Below are 18,827 nucleotides of genomic sequence, written 5' to 3' on the forward strand. Positions count from 1 at the left end.
GGTGTCAAATGTGACACCGGAGGGGGGGAGGGTGCCGATCAGCGGGACTCCACTTTAGAGTGGAGATCCGCTTTAAAGGGTAAAAGTTTGTCGGCATTCCACGGGCGGACGCAATTTTGAAGCGTGACAATGTTGGGTATGAATTTACTCGGCGTAACATTATCTTTCATAATATAAAAAAAAAATGGGGATAACTTTACTGTTGTCTTATTTTTTTAATTAGAAAAAGTGTATTTTTTCCCCCAAAAAAGTGCGCTTGTAAGACCGCTGCGCAAATACGGCGCGACAGAAAGTATTTCAATGATCGCAATTTTATTCTCTAGAGTGTTAGGATAAAAAAATATATAATATATATATATATATATATGTATATATGTGTTTGGGGGTTCTAATTAGAGGGAAGAAGATGGCAGTGAAAATAGTGAAAAATTACATTAGAATTGCTGTTTAATTTGTAATGCTTAACTTGTAATACCAACGGCCACCACCAGATGGCGCCAGCTCACACAAGGAAGAGCTGGACTTCGCAAAAAAAAAATGTTTTTGTTTTTTTTGCCCACCTTCCAAGCCAAGTCGCCAGGATGCTATTTCTAGTCGCCCTGGCGACCGAGATTTGTCGGGCCCTGGCTTATCCTATTCCTTGCAAAAATTAGCAGATACCAAGCCTGCTGATGGGTTAGGGCCCTTTCTTTTCCATACATCATGGGACAGTCGGGTTAATATTCATTATCTGCTGGGATATACTACATCATGAGGTGAATCGACACTGGTAGACCAAAGATCTTTAGACGGGAAGTGATCCCCTATATAACCCCTCCCATACAGGAAGGGCATCCTTTTTTTACCAGTGTCTGCAAGGTGGATGACACGGTTTGTTTGAGCTCTCTGAGCTCCAGGTCTCTACTCCCACAAACTGTTTTAAGATGAATCAAGGGATTGACCTATCGGAACCATTTGACACAGGCTGAATGCTTAGATAAATGATACCCGACCCTTGCATTAAAGACTCGAGATCCTGCAAGGTTTTGCCTGTAATGCGACCTCCTGGCGTTGGACCCCTCGGAGCTAAGCATTCCTGCAGGGTGCTGTACAGGTCCAAGGGAGTGTACCCTAAACATAAAAAGGGTACCCAGTCCTTGAAGGTCCTCAAGTGCCAGGATCCTGGCGTGAAGGGTGAAGATTGGGCCCTTAGTTTCTAAATGGCCCTGCGCCTGAACGTGTACGTGAAATCCCTTTTATTTTATTATTGTGGGGTGTCCCAGTGATTGTAACAAATCAGTCAAGTTAGCTAAAGGCTGAACACCTGTGTGCCGCAACCATACGGTGGAGTTTTGGGATAGCTGTGGGTGTTTGCAAAGTGTACTTTTTTTTTTTTTTGCTTGTGTCTGGCTGTTTTTTACCTGTATGAAGGTGCACAACGTGCATCATTTTGCCTTGGTTCCCAGCGCCCACGTGCGTTAGCAAGAGTGCCGCCGTGCTCAGCAGTTTGGCAGCCATTGCGCACGTGGCTTTGCCCCACAGGCGCTGTGACCTATTGGGCGCACTAAGATTTGTGTTGTACACAAATAAAGCCACGCTTGTTCGCCGAGACAGCGCACGCACAGAACGTTCTGGCGCACACCCAGATTATTTAAGCTGTATATGCCAAACATGCACTGCTTCCAGGAGCCAGCTGTGGGATACAGAGCAGGCGCTTGCAGCGGTTCATTTCTCCTTACCCAGGTCATGCAAGTCACCAAGTGTTGCTTGGCAGGCTAAAGGTGCTTGGCAGGATAGTTGCATTAGGGGCTTGGTGAGCCCTATTAAGGGGTCTCCCTTCTGAGGTGTTTTAATACTACACCCAAGTACTTTTTGTGGCTAGTAAATGCCTTCAAAAAAGAGAAGCTAACACTACAGGGAACTAGGGTTGTCCCGATACCACTTTTTTAAGACCGAGTACAAGTACCAATACTTTTTTTTCCAAGTACTCGCCGATACCGATACTTTTTTTTTTTATTTTTTTTTATGTCATGTGTCAGTATTTTTTTTTATTTTACAATTTAAATATTTCACCATTTTGATGTTTTTTTACAATGCTTTCTTGGGGAGGGGGGTGTGTCTGTGTTTTTTTAATTTAATATGTATTATTTTTTACAATACATTTATTTATTGCAATTTTTTTTTCTTAGCCCTGTTGGGGGGGCTTTGGTGAGATATCAGGGGTTATAACAGACCCCTGATCTCACCTTTGAGACAGAGAAAGGGACTAAGGACACAGATTCCCCAGTCCCTTTCTCAGCTGCACTGGAAATGAATGGACAGGAGACAGAGGCTCCTATCCATTCATAAACTGAAGCATCGAAAAAAAACAGTTTACAATGCTCAGTCATATGAATGGACAGAGTCAGTGATCACTGACTCTGTTGATTCGGAAAAGGTAGGAGCCGGGTTTAGCGGCTCCTACCACCGCTCTCCATCCTGACAGAGGTGGTGGAGGAGGACACGGAGGGGGGACACAGATCACGGAGGGGGGCAAACAGCGGCACGGAGGGGGAGAGCAGAACAGAGGACGGCAGCAGCATGGAGGGGGAGAGCAGAACGGCAGCGGCACGGAGGGGGGACACAGGAGCATGGAGGAAGAGTCAGGTATCTGTAAAGTATCAGAGCATTTTCCCCGAGTAAAAGTACTCGGGGAAATGCTTGGTATCGGTCCCGATACCAGTATCGGTATCGGGACAACCCTACAGGGAACCTAGTTGTATCCCCTGAAAGACCAGAGGTGTCTGGGTAATCTGAGCCGCTGCGTTTTATCTGGTATGGTGCCTACAGTCAACACTACTGCTTCACCCTTTATCACGAAGGATGAACTGTCCTTGGCCCTAGTCGGGTTAGAGCACAGGATTGCTGGCATGATTGCCTCCATCCCGCAGGGTAGCAGGAAGCGTGACAGATACCCCTCCACAGAGCCTCCTAGTTTGGAGCAGGAATGGGCTGAGAATGGGAAAGGGATAAAAGCTCAGGATTCAGTGGAGTGCCTGGCAGAGGAGTATGCTTCCTAGCAATTTGGACTAGAAAATAACCAGTTGATGTCTGCCTCTCAGTCGAAGAGGCTTTTGATTCTGACGCTGACTGAAATGGTTTGTTCTGCCCTTATGTTGCCTCTTGCAGAGGTGACTGAGCCCCCCTGGTCCTCTTTGTGATCCCTGAGGCCTCCTTCAGGCAGCACAGGCTTTCTCCCTACACCCCCTGTTGGAACAGGCAGTGTATGCTGATTGGGAACATCCTGACAGGATTTTTGTTCCTCCTAAGAGGAGTTTTTTCCTTTTTATATCCCATGGATGAAAAGTTTGATAAAAAAGGAGAATGCCAGCCGTAGATGCAGCAGTCTCTACCTTAAACAAGAACTTAACTTGTCGGTTAGATTACACACAGGGCTTGAAAGACCCTGTTGACAAGAAATTGGAGTTATTAAAGGCTTCCTTTTTCTTTGACCATGTCAGTCATTCAGCCAGCTGTTGTAGCAATATCTCTGCCAGCCTGTAAAGGGTCAGGTCAAACGGCCTGATAGGCCTTTAGCATCCCATTTGTTAGTCCTAACCTTTTATGCAGGGGGCAACTCGTTTGCTCCCCCCCCCCATTAGGTCACCTATGTGTCAATGGGACTTGAATTTGGTGCTGTCTGTGTTACAAAAACAACCATTTGAACCTATCAATGAAATTTTATTCCATTAGACTTGCTGTCACGCAAGCTAGCCTTCCTGATGGCCATCACCTCGGCTAGAAGGGTGGCGGAGCTGGTGGCCCTTTAATATAGGGAACCATACTGTGTGCCAAAAGTGGTGTCACCTTTCATTTAAATCAGGGCATTATTTTGCCTTGTTCGGCGGAAGCGAGATTGCATTCTTTGGATGTTGTCTGGGCAGTCAAGTTTATTTGTCTAGATCTGTGGAGATCCGAGGATCAGACAAATTTTTTGTTTTACCAAAAGGGTCCAAGAAGGGGCAGGCAGCTTCCATTGCCAATTGGGTCTGTCGATTGATCATTCAGGCCTATGGTCTGAAACGTAAAGCTACCAGGGGTGAAGGGAACCTCCTAGGATTTTCGCCATAGGGTATCTGTGGCTCAGATTTGTAAGGCTGCCACCTGGTCTTCCGTGCATATGTTCACAAAATTTATCAGGTGGATGTTCGAGCAGCCGAGGATTCGGGTACTGCGGGCTGCCTTATAAGTTCTGATGGCTATTTTTTGTCAGGGTGTCTCCCTCCCCTCAAAGCTATTGCTCTGCGACGTCATAGCAGGTAATGAATATTAGCCCGAGTCTGTGTCCCATGATGTATGAAAAAGAAAATGGTATTTTTTTGTCATACTTACCTGTAAAATCATTTTTTTCTTTTATCTTTCAATATTTTTATTGAAAATGAACAAAGTTGCCTCAGACATAGGTAACAAATATGAAAAGAACAATCGAGCTCTATCAGATTATATTATTCATACAAAGAGTCATAAGCCTAAAATCTATAGGCAGCAAAACAAAAACAAAAAAAAATAGAGAGACTCAACATAAAATGCAGTTAGCAGGAAAGCTCGTTAATATATCTATATGACATAAAGATAACCAAAGAAAAAACAACAACACAATGTTCCCTTTAAATCGTATCCCTTCCCTCTTCCGCTGTGAAATCATTCACTGAGTGGTAATAAGAATTAAAAAAAAAAGGAAAATACGAATAAAGCTAAGGAGCCATATTCTCGACTCCCTAGGGTCCAACCAGTGGTTGTCCCAGGAAGCCAACACTACCCCAGAATCACAAGAATGATTCATACCAGGAGCAAGATGTATATAAAGAACAGAGGAGGAAGAGGAGAAGGAAGAAAAAGGAGGGGAGGGATTGGGAAGGGTAGGGAAAGATAGGGAAGGACAAGGAAAGGTAAAGAAGGGGGAAAAGAAAAAAAAAAAAAAAAAAAGGGAAACCCCTCCATATACTTCTACCTACATCATATTAACCTAGAGACAGAAGGTCCATTAATGCATCCCACAGTTGACAACAATAACAACAATAGCCAATTCAACATTAAACGTTTTTTTTTTTTTAAGAGGAAAGAGAGAAAGAGAAAAGAAAAAAAAAAAAAGGCAAGAAAACAGAGAAAGGGAGAAAGTAAGAGGAGAAGAGAAGAGAAGAGGGTCAGCCAGAGATATTTTAAGACGGAGATAAGTAACGTATCCACGGATCCCACGTTACATCGAATTTCTTAGTAGAATCGCGAAGGACACAGGTGAGTCTGTCGTTAACCATGATCCAATTAAGTTTATTCTTCACGTAATCAAGAGGAACCACCGACTGCTTCCAATATCTAGCAATAGTTATTCTTGCTGCCAAAAACATATACGTGATTAACGTCATTGATTTTTTGGGAACCTCACTGGGTAATTTATGAAAAAGCGCTGGTTGCGGGGATCGACGTATATTAACACCCGTTACCGAATAAATTAAGTTAAATATACGAATCCAAAACTTCATTACCACGGGGCACTGCCACCAAACATGAAGCATTGTACCCATCTGTCCACAACGCCTGAAGCAAATGGGCGATGCGGACGGGTGCATCTTAGCAACTCTGGTCGGGACCAAATACCAACGCAGAAGTGTCTTATAATTTGCTTCAATTAATGTAGTATTAATGGAAATTTTAGATAAAGCGAAGGCAATATCTTGCCAATCCGATAATTCCAACGTGGTATTCAAATCCCGTTCCCATTGTTTCATGTAAGGGAGCTTGGCGTCCGGGTCAGTGAGGATAGTGTATACTGTAGATATCCTTCCCCGTAGAAGGCCCTTAGTTTGGCAAGATAATTCAAAATTTGTAAGAACCATGGGTCCAGCCAACTGATTAAGTTTGGATCGTATAAAAGAAATAATCTGGTTATATCTAAATAGTTCACTAGAAGGCATCTGGCATGTATCTGTAAGATATTGTAACGAGTGCGGTTGATCTCCGTCAAGATAATCACCTATCCTAAGAAGCCCCTTATTTAGCCACCACAGAAACAGCATTGGAGTCATTCCAGGAGAAAATTCGGGGTTAAAGAAAATTGGGGCTAATGGAGTATGAGGGGAGGACAAGGGTTTGCGATGTCTTACTCCATCCCAGATTGCCAATGAATGGGACAGGGTAGGGCACAATATCGGAGGGCGAAGGCGACCAGGAAGCCACATTAAAGAGCCTATAGCAAAGGGGTGACATGAAAGAGCCTCAATAGAGACCCAAAGGGGTGTAGATCCTTTAGCCGTTGTGTAGGAAAGCTGAGTTATTTGAGCTGCCTGATAGTAGGCCTGTAAGTTAGGGAGGCCAAGCCCACCAGATTGTTTCGAGACACATAGAGTCAATTTATTCATTCGCGGTTTTTTATTGTTCCAAACAAAACGGGAAACTTCTGATTGCAATCGTTGTAAATCTCTCCTCGGAACCGCAATTGGCAAAGTCCTAAAATAATAAAGTAACTTGGGTAAAAACGTCATCCTAATAGAATTGATTCTACCGAACCAGGACAAGGGATAATCTGCCCATCGCCGAAGATCCTCCCGAAGTCGACTGAAAAGCGGGGGATAGTTAGCTCGATAAAGAGTATCGATCGAGGGTGTCAACTGAACACCTAAGTATGGCAGCGATTTTTGTGTCCATTGAAATTTATATAGAGTCTTTAAGGTTGAGACCGTCGCGATGGGTAAAGAAATATTGAGGGCCATAGTCTTTTGGGTATTTAAAGAGAGTCCCGAAATCCGAGAGAACCGATGAAGCAGGGTCAAAAGATTAGGTATGGTCAATTGAGGATTTGTGACATACATAAGAATGTCGTCGGCGAACAGGGAACATTTATGTTCCCGCTGCCCACAACAAATGCCATGTATATCAGGATGGGATCGGATCGATACAGCTAGGGGCTCAATCGCCAAGGCAAACAATAAAGGGGAGAGCGGGCAGCCCTGTCTCGTCCCACGTCGGATAGGAAATGATGCCGATTTATAACCCCGAACAGAAACCTGGGCCGACGGATTACTATAGAGTTGTTTAAGTAATAAAATAAAGGTGGAACCGAATCCAAATGCTTCCAGAGTAGTAAATAAATAGTCCCAATTTAAACTATCAAAGGCCTTGTGAAGGTCCAAAGATAGAAGTAATAATTCCCTCGACACAGGGGCATCCCATTTAGAGCGCACTGCAGAGATCAATGCTATGGAGCGACGAATCTGATCCAGCGTCTGACGCCCGGTTATAAATCCAGATTGATCCTTGTGGACATATTGCTCTAAAAAAGAACCAAGCCGTATGGCTAAAAGTTTTGTCAGGATTTTAAGATCGCAATTAATTAAGGAAATGGGCCGATAATTAAGAATATCTGTAGAATCTTTATGTGGTTTGGGGATAACACTAATGTACGCCCTATTGTCATCTAAAGGAACTGTTCCGCCATCCCGCAAAAAATTAAAGTAGAGAACCATATGAGGAGCCAACTGTTCAGAAAATTTTTTATAATAAATATTAGAGAGGCCATCAGGGCCCGGAGATTTATGTAAGGACAGTACTTTAATAGTATTCTGTATTTCCTCACAGGTAATGGGTTGATCCATAAGCTCTCTATGGGATTCAGTGAGGGATGGCAGTGATAAGGTGTGTAAAAAATCTTCAATGGGGACAGGAGTGTGGTCCTGGGTTGGGTTATATAATTTAGCGTAAAATTTTTGAAATTCCTGAAGAACTTTATTGGGATGTTGGGAAAGATCGCCATTTGAGAGTCTAATTTTTGGAAGAGCTACGTGGGCATGTTTAGGGGAAAGTTTACGCGCCAACAACGAACCCTGTCGATCCCGCCAAGTAAAAAATTTATGATTAGTCCATCGCAACTGTTTTTCTGCTTTAGTGGTGAGACAAATATTAAGTTCCGTACGTGCCTGTTCAAGTCTAACCAATAGGTCAGGGTGTGGGGAGCGTTTGTGTTGAGTCGCTAATTCTTCGTATTCCGCAGTCTTAACCCGGATTACCTCATCACGAGTTTTTTTAAGTCTGGATGATAACTGAATCAAAAAACCCCGTATGGAAGCCTTATGGGCCGCCCAATTAATGGCAGGGGTGGTATCTTCCGCCCGATTGATGTCAAAATACATTTTCAAATGAGAGAGGATTTCTAAACAAGAAGACTCGTCACTAAGCATCGATTCATTCAATCTCCAATGGGATTTAGCTAATCTGACAGATAAGTTAGCGAACACCAATACAATCGGATCGTGATCAGACAACGGCGTCGCAATTATTTTAGCTGAAACCAGTTTAGGCAGTAAGCCCGAGGGGAGAAAAACATGATCGATACGCGAATAACGGTTGTGGGCCCTGGAGAAATGGGAGTAGTCTCGAGTGGTAGGATTGGCCTCCCTCCAAGCATCAATAAAATCATAATGGTGCAACAGCTGGGCAAATTTACGGCTCTGATTAGAAGGGGATCGAAGTTGAGGGTGATGAGACCTGTCCAACATGTGGTCCAGCGCCAAATTAGAATCTCCAGCTATAATAACATCACCTTCAAATTCAGAGGCCAAAGAACTAAATAAAGAATTAAAAAAGGCGACCTGGTTCGTGTTAGGAGCATAATAAACTAGGATCGTCACTAAATTCTCCCCCAAGTGCCCTTTCACCAGCAAATACCTCCCCTCTTTGTCCCGTAGTATTTTAGATTCAGTAAATGACAGCCTACTAGACAAACAGAGCGCTACCCCTCGTTTTTTCTCCGTAGCATTAGCAAAATAACAAACAGGATAATTTCTATGCATATACCGGGGAGTAAAGGAAGGAAGGAAATGTGTCTCCTGAAGGGCTACAATATCTGCCCCTATAGACCTATAGTAGTTAAACAATTTGATGCGTTTAGACGGTGAACCCAGCCCTTGAACATTATGTGAAAGCAGTCGTATGGTTCCAATGGAGTCAGCGAACTTAGACATGGCTATGGAAGAAAACAGCTGTAACCACCAGACTCACCCACCAATGTACAGACAATACGAAAGTCCTGACGAGATTCCGGCTGACCCTCAGAAGATAAAAGGAAAAAAAGGTTAAAAGTAGAGAAAGTAAAAAATAAAAAAAAGAGAGAAAAATGACACAAGGGCTTAAAGAAGCCTAGTATCAAGAGGTGTAGCATAAAGTGATTTTTAGACAATATACTACACAAACAATGTAACCAAATAGTCCAGAACTCCAGTTCTGGAAATGTAGGAGTCTCCACCAAAGATAACCAATGGGAAGAGTCCAACAAATCAGGAGAGAGCATAGCCACCCCCCGGCACATGTATAAAACAACAGGTAATATTACCCCCCAACCCCCACACCAAGTTCAATGACACCCCAAATAGGAACAAAAACATAGGCAGCAGCTAATGTCCCTCGAAGGGACCACTGAGAAGCCGCCGCTCCACCAACAAGAAAAAATAAAAAAATAAAGATAAAAAATAAAAAAAAAGAGTAACTGGTGTCAGTTAGAAAATTCTCAATTGACTCGGCGAGAAGTCGCAGATTTCCTTGATGTCGGGGAGGACCAAAGCGGCGAAAGCGGAGGACCGCCGGATCTTGCTTGGTTCTGAGACGATGGGTCATGGGAGATAAATCCCAGTTTCAGCATGATTTTTTCACCGTCAGCAAACGTGGAAAAAGAATGTGATCTGTTATTATAGGTGAATTGCAAGCGAAAAGGATAGTTCCAGCGGTAGCGAATATTACGTTGCACCAAAGGCGAAAGCAAAGGTTTGAACGCTCTTCGTTTTTGAATGGTAGCTTGGGAAATATCCGCAAAAATCTGAAGCTTGCAACCTTCAAATTCCAGATCCGGGTGCTCTCTGGCGTACCTCATGACCGCTTCTTTGACCCTGAAAAAATGAGGCTTCACAATCACATCCCTGGGAGGACCATCTTGTTTCGGAGGGACAAGAGCTCTATGAATACGATCAATTTCCGTGTGGAGTTCGTCAATATCAGGGATAGCAGATTGCATTAAAAAGTAAGCGACAGAGGGTAGATCTTTAATCGTTTCTGGTAAACCGCGGATACGAAAATTATATCGCCTGGCGCGATTTTCAAGGTCGTCGATTTTAGCGTAAGCATCTTCCAAGCGATCATAAAGTTCAGTAATCATATTAGAATTCTGCGCCACTTTGTGAACAGTGTCATCAACTTTGGATTCAATGCATTTTTTTCTTTTAAATACATCATGGGACACAGAGATCCCTCCCCTATTTTTTGAGGATTCAGTTCTTGCCACAAAACTGAAGCCCTTCCTGTATGGGAGGGGCTATATAGGGGATCACTTCTTGTCTAAAGACCTTTGGTCTACCAGTATCCATTCACCTGGAGAGTATAACACAGGTAATGAATATTAGCCTGACTCTGTGTCCCATGATGTATTTAAAGAAAAGGATTTTGCAGGCAAGTATGACGAAAAAATCCTATTTATTTTTATTTTTTTATAGGGCCCTGTCCAACTCTCCTAAAGTAACTGCCTGTCTCCTGGAATCTCCTCCATGCTCTTGACACTGCAAACTTTCTGGCAATGGCAAGTATTGAGGTGCCATCCTGGCGGAGTATCGCCTCATGCTGCCAGAAGTGACAAACGATGAGTAGGGAAAGTCAGTGGCATAATATACCTGTAAAACCATTCCTGTTTTGGAGGTCTTCTCATTGTTGCCCATTTTGTGCACCTGTTGTTAATCAGCTGCTTTGGTGTTAATGAAATTAACAACCCCCTATGCTACTTAACTGACCAGATCAATATCCTAGGAGTTTAATTGACTTGATGCTATACTCCAAATTAAAAAGTGTTCCGTAATTTTTTTGAGCAGTGTATATGTATGTAGGATGTAAGCATGTCCGTTATTTTTAAAACTGGTTTTCCCAAAATGTGATTGTTACTTGTTAAATTGTTTTTGTAGTTTAAGGCTGGTAATTTCTACCTGATCTTTCTATAAAGGACACGCTTGATGCTATTGAACCCCTAAATGAAGAGGCTATAGTGTCTGGGTCACACAGGAACAAGACTTTGTTTGCAGATCCGGAGGACACCTGTGATTTTATAAGAGCTGCCCAGCTGGCGTCCACACCTTTCCACAAGACCAAGGACGAGTCAAAAGAAAGCGACTCATCTGATCTGGGAAGGCTTCCACTTGGAGAGAAAACTCCAGTGTGTGAGGAGTCTTTTCGACAAGTTTGTACCAAGAAGTTGAGGTACAAGAGTAACATATATACATTTTGTTTGAAGGTTTCCCTTATTTTTCTGAGTGCTATGTCATGTAGTCATCTGCTGCACAATTCTAATGCCAGGCCTAGATTTTCGTAGTGTTTTTCAGAATAATTCGGAAGAGACCTGACATGATTTACATAGTAGGGTGGTAATTTTGTTTTATTATTATAAAACATTTTTTTAAAAAGACTATCTATTATAGAAATTGGAAATTTAGCAGAGAAATGTTCCTGCTTGCGTAAATATTTTGTTTGAGGTAACCTAAATCTGCTTGTTGAAAACGATTTAATGAAACGGAGCATTATTATCCCTTTTAAATTTGATGTGCAAAAATGATATTTATGCTATGTAAAGAAACCTACAGCTGCTTTATTATTACACATATATATTTGTCTTTTTGTGATCAACAGCCCAATTTTAGAAGCAAGTAGAGAGGATACTCCTTCCTCTGTGTCTTCTGGATCTACTAGCCTGCTCACCTTAAAGACTCTGCTTGTCCAAGAAAAGTTTGACCCTGCAGGCCAGATGTCAGGGGTGTATGACCATGCTGTGGGTATGTTTTTAATATTCAAATGAATTTCTGAAGCTGCCCACAGATTTGAGATCAAAGAATGTTCAACTGAAAAATATCTGCTCTGCGAGAAGACACGTTAACATGCTTAGATGGACTTGTTTCAAATGTGCTAAAAAAAAACATGTTGCAGAATAAGACCATTTGAACCTGTTATGGTAATTTTAGAAATTCAAGGGGAAGATGTGTATGTGTAAGCAATTCTCAGTAGGCAAAATGTTAAAACTTTTCCCCAGCACTTAATCTAGCTAATTGGCACAGAAAAAAACACATAAGTAGTGTCTAACCTTTAGATCAAAAACAGAGGTTATTGTTGGATACGTTTTGCACAACTACTGTGCAACTCTGAAGTGTGGCCCATATTCTGAACACCCAAACTGTAACTAATATTAATAAATATTAAATGCTGTATGTATATTGATGTGAGGCAGAGCTAGGATAGAGATCACTAGCTTTTGTATAACGAAGCTACTAGAAAGCTAAATACATGTGTAACCGCTTGCCGACCGCATCACTTGGATGTATGGCATCAGATCAGCTCTTTTGTGCCAGATCACTTACCTAGTATGTGATCTGACACTTCCGGATATAGGGCGTACGTGCAATATTACTGGCACCAAATTTAATAGCAGGAGACTTTTTTTTATACATTTTAGAGCTCTTATAGGGTAAAAAAAAAATATATTTTTATTTTTTTGATTGGTTTTGTTTGTACTTTTTACTGCACTTTTAGACTGCTCTGTGGATTTAGAGGAGCTGCACAAAAATTTGCTGTTGCACATATCAGAACTATTGACATTACAGCATATCCACCAGGAGGCAAGACAGATGCCCTCTTTGAAGGACCTGGAAGAGTTCCACCTTGGTAAGAATAAAGCATCTACAATGTAAGTTCTTTTGAGTTGGGCACATGCATGCAGTAACTATGGCTGCATGCACAAAGGCGGTTTAGCCCCTTGGTGTTAAATCTCGTGTTTTTTTTATTTATTTTTTGGCCACCTGAGAGGCACAGATGTGCCCAGCCTGCCACGATATGTTGAAATACGTGGTGGGTGTACACTATATCAAGCATTACACACACATTCAAGGCCATATGCATTCTGGGAAATTGCCCTGAATGGCCAATTCCTACATTTGGGGCATACATCCCTGAATGCTTACAGCTGTAAATGTGATTACCTCTCAGTGCAGTGTTGGGCCGCTGCGTATTTTAGTCAGTCGTGAATTTTGACAGACTGTTAACAGCAGTACTGTTTCCCAGGAGCTGAAAAATGCCAGGATTAACTTCTATGATTCTTATGGCATGAAGCTTATGAAAGCGACTAAAATTATGTTTAATATAAAAAGCTATTTAACCATCGCCACAATCTCGTGTATAATGTTCCACATTGAGTATGAGATGTGTTAACAATGCAGCCTTTGGTGTTGCTAGCATCTGTTTTTAGCCATAAACCAACGACAACAAATTTTAAAGAATAGTTCATCTTTGTAAAAATAAATGCACATATTTTTGCAGGTAAAATGTGATTGTGATATATATATCAATTTATTTTTATTTTTCTTGAAGCCTGAAAAGCGGCAGATTGCGGGTACAGTGCAGCACTTTTCATACAAGCAGGTAGTTGCACAATGACCGGAAGAAACAAAAAAATACCTAGCGCGCTCAACAGTGCCCTGGCTGGTAGTTCAATGAGAACTACAAGGCTTGTTGGTACTTGTAGTTCTCCCATTCACAGAGTTCTTTAAATGAATGATGCGGCTGGGTGGGCGGAGCCCCGTACTAACACTTTATTTTTGTTTTTAAATTGTGACTGCGAGTTTGGGGAGAAGGTGCCCGGCTCGCGGTCACTAGAGTTGGAGGGTCAGGGACAGGCTGCAGCAGTGGACACATGCTAGTTGCAATCTTATGTTTAATTGCCTAGCTGTTTCCCAAGACTTTTTGTGTTCTTGTAATCATTCTCGACTAGCCCTGTTCATAGGGTTCTCTAAATACTGCAGGAAACATATAGCCAGTGTAGATGGGCATTATCTCTTTACATGCTTAACAAAACAAAAAAAAAACTCACGCTGACTAGTCGCTGTGCTTTTTTTTTATTTTTATTTTTTTATTCCACCAGGATACATACTGAATTGTATCACATCACAAAGCTGAATAATGGCATTGTGATAACTAGTTGGAGGGGAAGGAGTTTATACATCATCCGCATAAAGCCATATTTTGGACACAACTCCATGGATCAGGGAAATTCCTGACTGTCTCAGATAGCATTGTCCATCAGTCTTGGCACCTAAAAATGTATTTGTCCTTGTGTAATAACCAAGCGTGTTTTGAGCAAACATAATTACATTAAACTATAATTCTGAGAGGCCACACAAATCCTTTCCCATGTATCACATAGAACACAAGAGAACAGAGAACCTACAGTAGGTTAATTCCAATCATAGGACAATAAAAAAAAACGCTTCTGATTCTCCATTTTGTTATCGATCTCTCCTATTCAAGTTAATAAGCGCGTATTTATCGCATACAAGGTTTTACTGATGCCAATAAAGTAGAGTATTTAACCACTTCCCGACCGCCGCATGTAGATATACGTCGGCAGAATGGCACGTACAGGCACATTGGCGTACTTGTACGTCCCTGCCTAGACGCGGGTGGGGGGTCCGATCGGGACACCCCCCCGCTACATGCAGCGGTCGGATTCCCACGGGGAGCGATCCGGGACGACGGCGCGGCTATTCGTTAGTAGCCGCTCCGTCGCGATCGCTCCCCGGAGCTGAAGAACGGGGAGAGCCGTGTGTAAACACGGCTTCCCCGTGCTTCACTGTGGCGGCTGCATCGATCGAGTGATCCCTTTTTATAGGGAGACTCGATCGATGACGTCAGTCCTACAGCCACACCCCCCTACAGTTGTAAACACACACTAGGTGAACCCTAACTCCTACAGCGCCCCCTGTGGTTAAGGTAGATTGGTAGAAGAATACGTATCGGTCTAAACTGAGGGGAAAAAAAAATGTTATATGTTTTTGGGGGATATTTATTAGGGTTTTCCCGATACCACTTTTTTTTAGGACTGAGTACAAGTACCGATACTTTTTTTTTATGTACTCGCCGATACCGAATACCGATACTTTTTTTTTTTTAAATGTGTCCCCAAATGCAGCTATGTCCCCCCACATATGCAGCCGTGTCCCCCCCCACATATGCAGCCGTGTCCCCCCCCCAAATATGCAGCCGTGTCCCCCAACACAGGCAGCCGTGTCCCCCAACACAGGCAGCCGTGTCCCCCAACACAGGCAGCCGTGTCCCCCAACACAGGCAGCCGTGTCCCCCAACACAGGCAGCCGTGTCCCCCAACACAGGCAGCCATGTCCCCCGTACCTAAATGATGATGATGATGCCGCCGCCGCGTTAATCACCGCGCGGGGAACAGATTAGTCAGCTTTCGTTTGAATAGCTGTTTTCCCTGCCGCACTGTGTATAGAGACACTCCCCCTTGCTCGTGATTGGACAGATCCGTCCAATCCCGAGCAAGGGGGAGTGTCTATGTGTGGCGGGGAAAACAGCTATTCAAACGAAAGCTGACTGTAATGTTCCCCGCGCGGTGATTAACGCGGCGGCTTTGCGATATACGGCGGCTTTGGCGGGGGGGCAAGTATTCTATTTAGGCATCGGGGGTATTTGCGGGAGTACGAATAGTCCCGCAAATACTCGGTATCGGTACCGATACTGGTATCGGTATCGGGACAACCCTAATATTTATTATAGCAAAAAGTAAAAAATATTGCATTTTTTTCAAAATTGTCGCTCTATTTTTGTTTATAGCGCAAAAAATAAAAACCGCAGAGGTGATCAAATACCACCAAAATAAAGCTCTATTTGTGGGGGAAAAAAGGACGCCAATTTTGTTTGGGAGCCACGTCGCACGACCGCGCAATTGTCTGTTAAAGCGACGCAGTGCCGAACTGTAAAAACCCCTTGGGTCATTTAGCAGCATATTGGTCCGGTCCTTATGTGGTTAATGTAAGATTCCATAAAACTATCCCCACTATAAAGAGGCAACAAGTCTGTGCTGAACGGTGGAATCAATTGAATCTGATCTACAGCTTTCCACCTCTGCGTTACTTTCTCGCCTGCTCTGTGTGATCGTGATGGGAGGGCATCCTGGTAATACTTCTCGCAATGAACTGTGGGTTTCCCAGACCATTCAGATCTTTTGTCCCAAGAACCAGTTTACCACCCTGCTTGAAAGGTCACTGGCTTTAACAGCATGGCTGTTTAAGGCCCAGGTCCTAAAGGATAGGCGTCTGATTCTAACAAGGTCTACTATCACACTTGAAAAGCTTACTGCGCCCTGCTAGCAGCCAAAAAGCGTCGCAAAAGTGCACCTTCAACAGCAGTAAGGCGCTGCTAAAACAAGTGGTGTCCTCACCTGAGCCAGTCCTTGAAGCCAGTCCCCCCTCCCGCCGCTCTCCCGCGCCCTCCGCCGCTTACCGTAGCCGTCGGTAGCGGCGGAGGAGATCGGGACCGTTTGGCAACTGTGTGGGGTTGCGAGTGAAGGAAAAATCTCCTTCGCCCGTCCCCATAGCTCTGCTGGGCGGAAGTGACGTCAAAACGTCAGTCCCGCCCAGCCTCTTAAAGCGGCATTTTTTTTTTGTCATTTGAAAAAATGACTGTTTCAATTTTTTTTTTTTTTTTTTGCATTTAAGCCTAAATATGAGATCTGAGGTCTTTTTGACCCCAGATCTCATATTTAAGAGGACCTGTCATGCCTTTTTATATTACAAGGGATGTTTACATTCCTTGTAATAGGAATAAAAGTGATATTTTTTTTTATTTCAGTGTTAAAAATGGTAAAATAAAAATAAATACGAAAACCCCCAACAAAATTTTTTAAAGCGCCCCGTCCCAACGAGCTTGCACATAGAAGCGAACGTATACGCGAGTAGCGCCCGCATATGAAAACGGTGTTCAAACCACACAAGTGTGGTATCGCCGTGATCGTTGGAGTGAGAGCAACAATTTTAGCCCTAGGCCTACTCTGTAACTCAAAAAATGCAACCTGTAGAATTTTTTAAACGTCGCCTATCGAGATTTTTAAGGGTAAAAGTTTGACGCCATGCCACGAGCGGGCGCAATTTTTAAGCGTGACATGTTGGGTATCATTTTACTCGGCGTAACATTATCTTTCACAATATATAAAAAAATTGGGCCAAATATATTGTTGTCTTATTTTTTAATTTAACCACTTAAGCCCCGGACCAATATGCAGCCTAAAGACCCAAGGTGTTTTTACAGTTCGGGACTGCGTCGCTTTAACAGACAATTGCGCGGTCGTGCGACGTGGCTCCCAAACAAAATTGGCGTCCTTTTTTCCCCACAAATAGAGCTTTCTTTTGGTGGTATTTGATCACATCTGCGGTTTTTAGTTTTTGCGCTATAAACAAAAATAGAGCGACAATTTTGAAAAAAAAGCAATATTTTTTACTTTTTGCTGTAATAAATATCCCCAAAAACATATATAAAAACATTTTTTTTCCTCAGTTTAGGCCGATACGTATTCTTCTACCTATTTTTAGTAAAAAAAAATCGCAATAAGCGTTTATCGATTGGTTTGCGCAAAATTTATAGTGTTTACAAAATAGGGGATAGTTTTATTGCATTTTTATTTTTTATTTATTTTTTTACTACTAATGGCGGCGATCAGCAATTTTTTTCGTGACTGCGACATTATGGCGGACACTTCGGACAATTTTGACACATTTTTGGGACCATTGTCATTTTCACAGCAAAAAATGCATTTAAATTGCATTCTTTATTGTGAAAATGACAGTTGCAGTTTGGGAGTTAACCACAGGTGGCGCTGTAGGAGTTAGGGTGCACCTAGTATGTGTTTACAACTGTTTGGGGGGTGTGGCTGTAGGAATGACGTCATCGATCGTGTCTTCCCTATAAAGGGAATGACGCGATCGATGCGCCGCCATAGTGAAGGACGGGGAAGCCGTGTTTACACACGGCTCTCCTCGTTCTTCAGCTCCGGGGAGCGATCGCGACGGAGCGGCTATAAACAAATAGCCGCGCCGTGGTCCCGGATCGCTCCCCGAGCGGACCCGACCTCCGCATGTAGCGGGGGGGGTCCCGATCGGACCCCCCACCCGCTAATAGGCGAGGACGTACGTGTACGCCCATGTGCCTGTACGTGCCATATTGTGGACGTATATGTACATGCGGGGGTCGGGAACTGGTTAAAGTGCATTTTTTCCAAAAAAAGTGCGCTTGTAAGACCGCTGCGCAAATACGGTGTGACAAAAAGTATTGCAATGACTGCCATTTTATTCTCTTAGAAAAAAAATATATATAATGTTTGGGGGTTTTAAGTAATTTTCTAGCAAAAAAAAATGTTTTAGTCTCGTAAACACCGACTCTGAAAAACAGGCCCGGGGCTAAAGTGGTTAAGAGACACCGGTCCATACCCATCTGTCTTAAGATCACCCCTCTCCTGCTTTTACACAAATCTAAAGCATGATGGGAGTGGTGGAATTATACTAGCTGATTTTAAAGCGGTAGTAAAGTCGTATATTAAAAATACAAAAGCTGTGTGTGATTTTCAGGTACCTGCACATTTTTGGCCATATAGTGTAGTCCTTATGTCTTGGCACGGGGGTAAGAACATTTTATTTTACTGCTGTCAGATGTCTGCAACTTGGCCTCTGTACGTGATGCATTTGTTGAATAGGTGGCCACATGCATCCCCTCTAGCTTCATGGTTCCAGTTATTTAATAACAGTTTCATGTTTTCTTTCACTGAATTGTGTTTCTCGCTACCTTTTACAGATGGTGAAACATATCAAATAAAAAGTAAACTTAGTATAGGAGAGAGCAGAAACCTTTTTAAAGCAACATTGTCTGATGAGATGGAAAGTATAAAAGCGGTAGTTGTAAAGGTTGGTTACATTTTTTGTTTGTCCTACTCAAAATTTGGTGTTAATCATTTAAGC

General features: G+C 42.8%; 1 protein-coding gene across 1 annotated transcript in view; it reads left to right on the plus strand.

The window, feature by feature from the left end:
* Positions 1–18,827, plus strand: part of BUB1B (BUB1 mitotic checkpoint serine/threonine kinase B) — a 90,812-nt gene that overhangs the window by 57,421 nt on the left and 14,564 nt on the right. The window contains exons 15-18 of the mRNA XM_040332974.1: positions 10,988–11,241; positions 11,668–11,810; positions 12,562–12,693; positions 18,664–18,773. Of these exons, the coding sequence (XP_040188908.1) occupies positions 10,988–11,241; positions 11,668–11,810; positions 12,562–12,693; positions 18,664–18,773 (639 nt within the window). The remainder of the gene's footprint in view (positions 1–10,987; positions 11,242–11,667; positions 11,811–12,561; positions 12,694–18,663; positions 18,774–18,827) is intronic.

Source organism: Rana temporaria, chromosome 13, assembly GCF_905171775.1.
Source record: "Rana temporaria chromosome 13, aRanTem1.1, whole genome shotgun sequence".
Classification (NCBI taxonomy): Eukaryota; Metazoa; Chordata; class Amphibia; order Anura; family Ranidae; genus Rana; species Rana temporaria.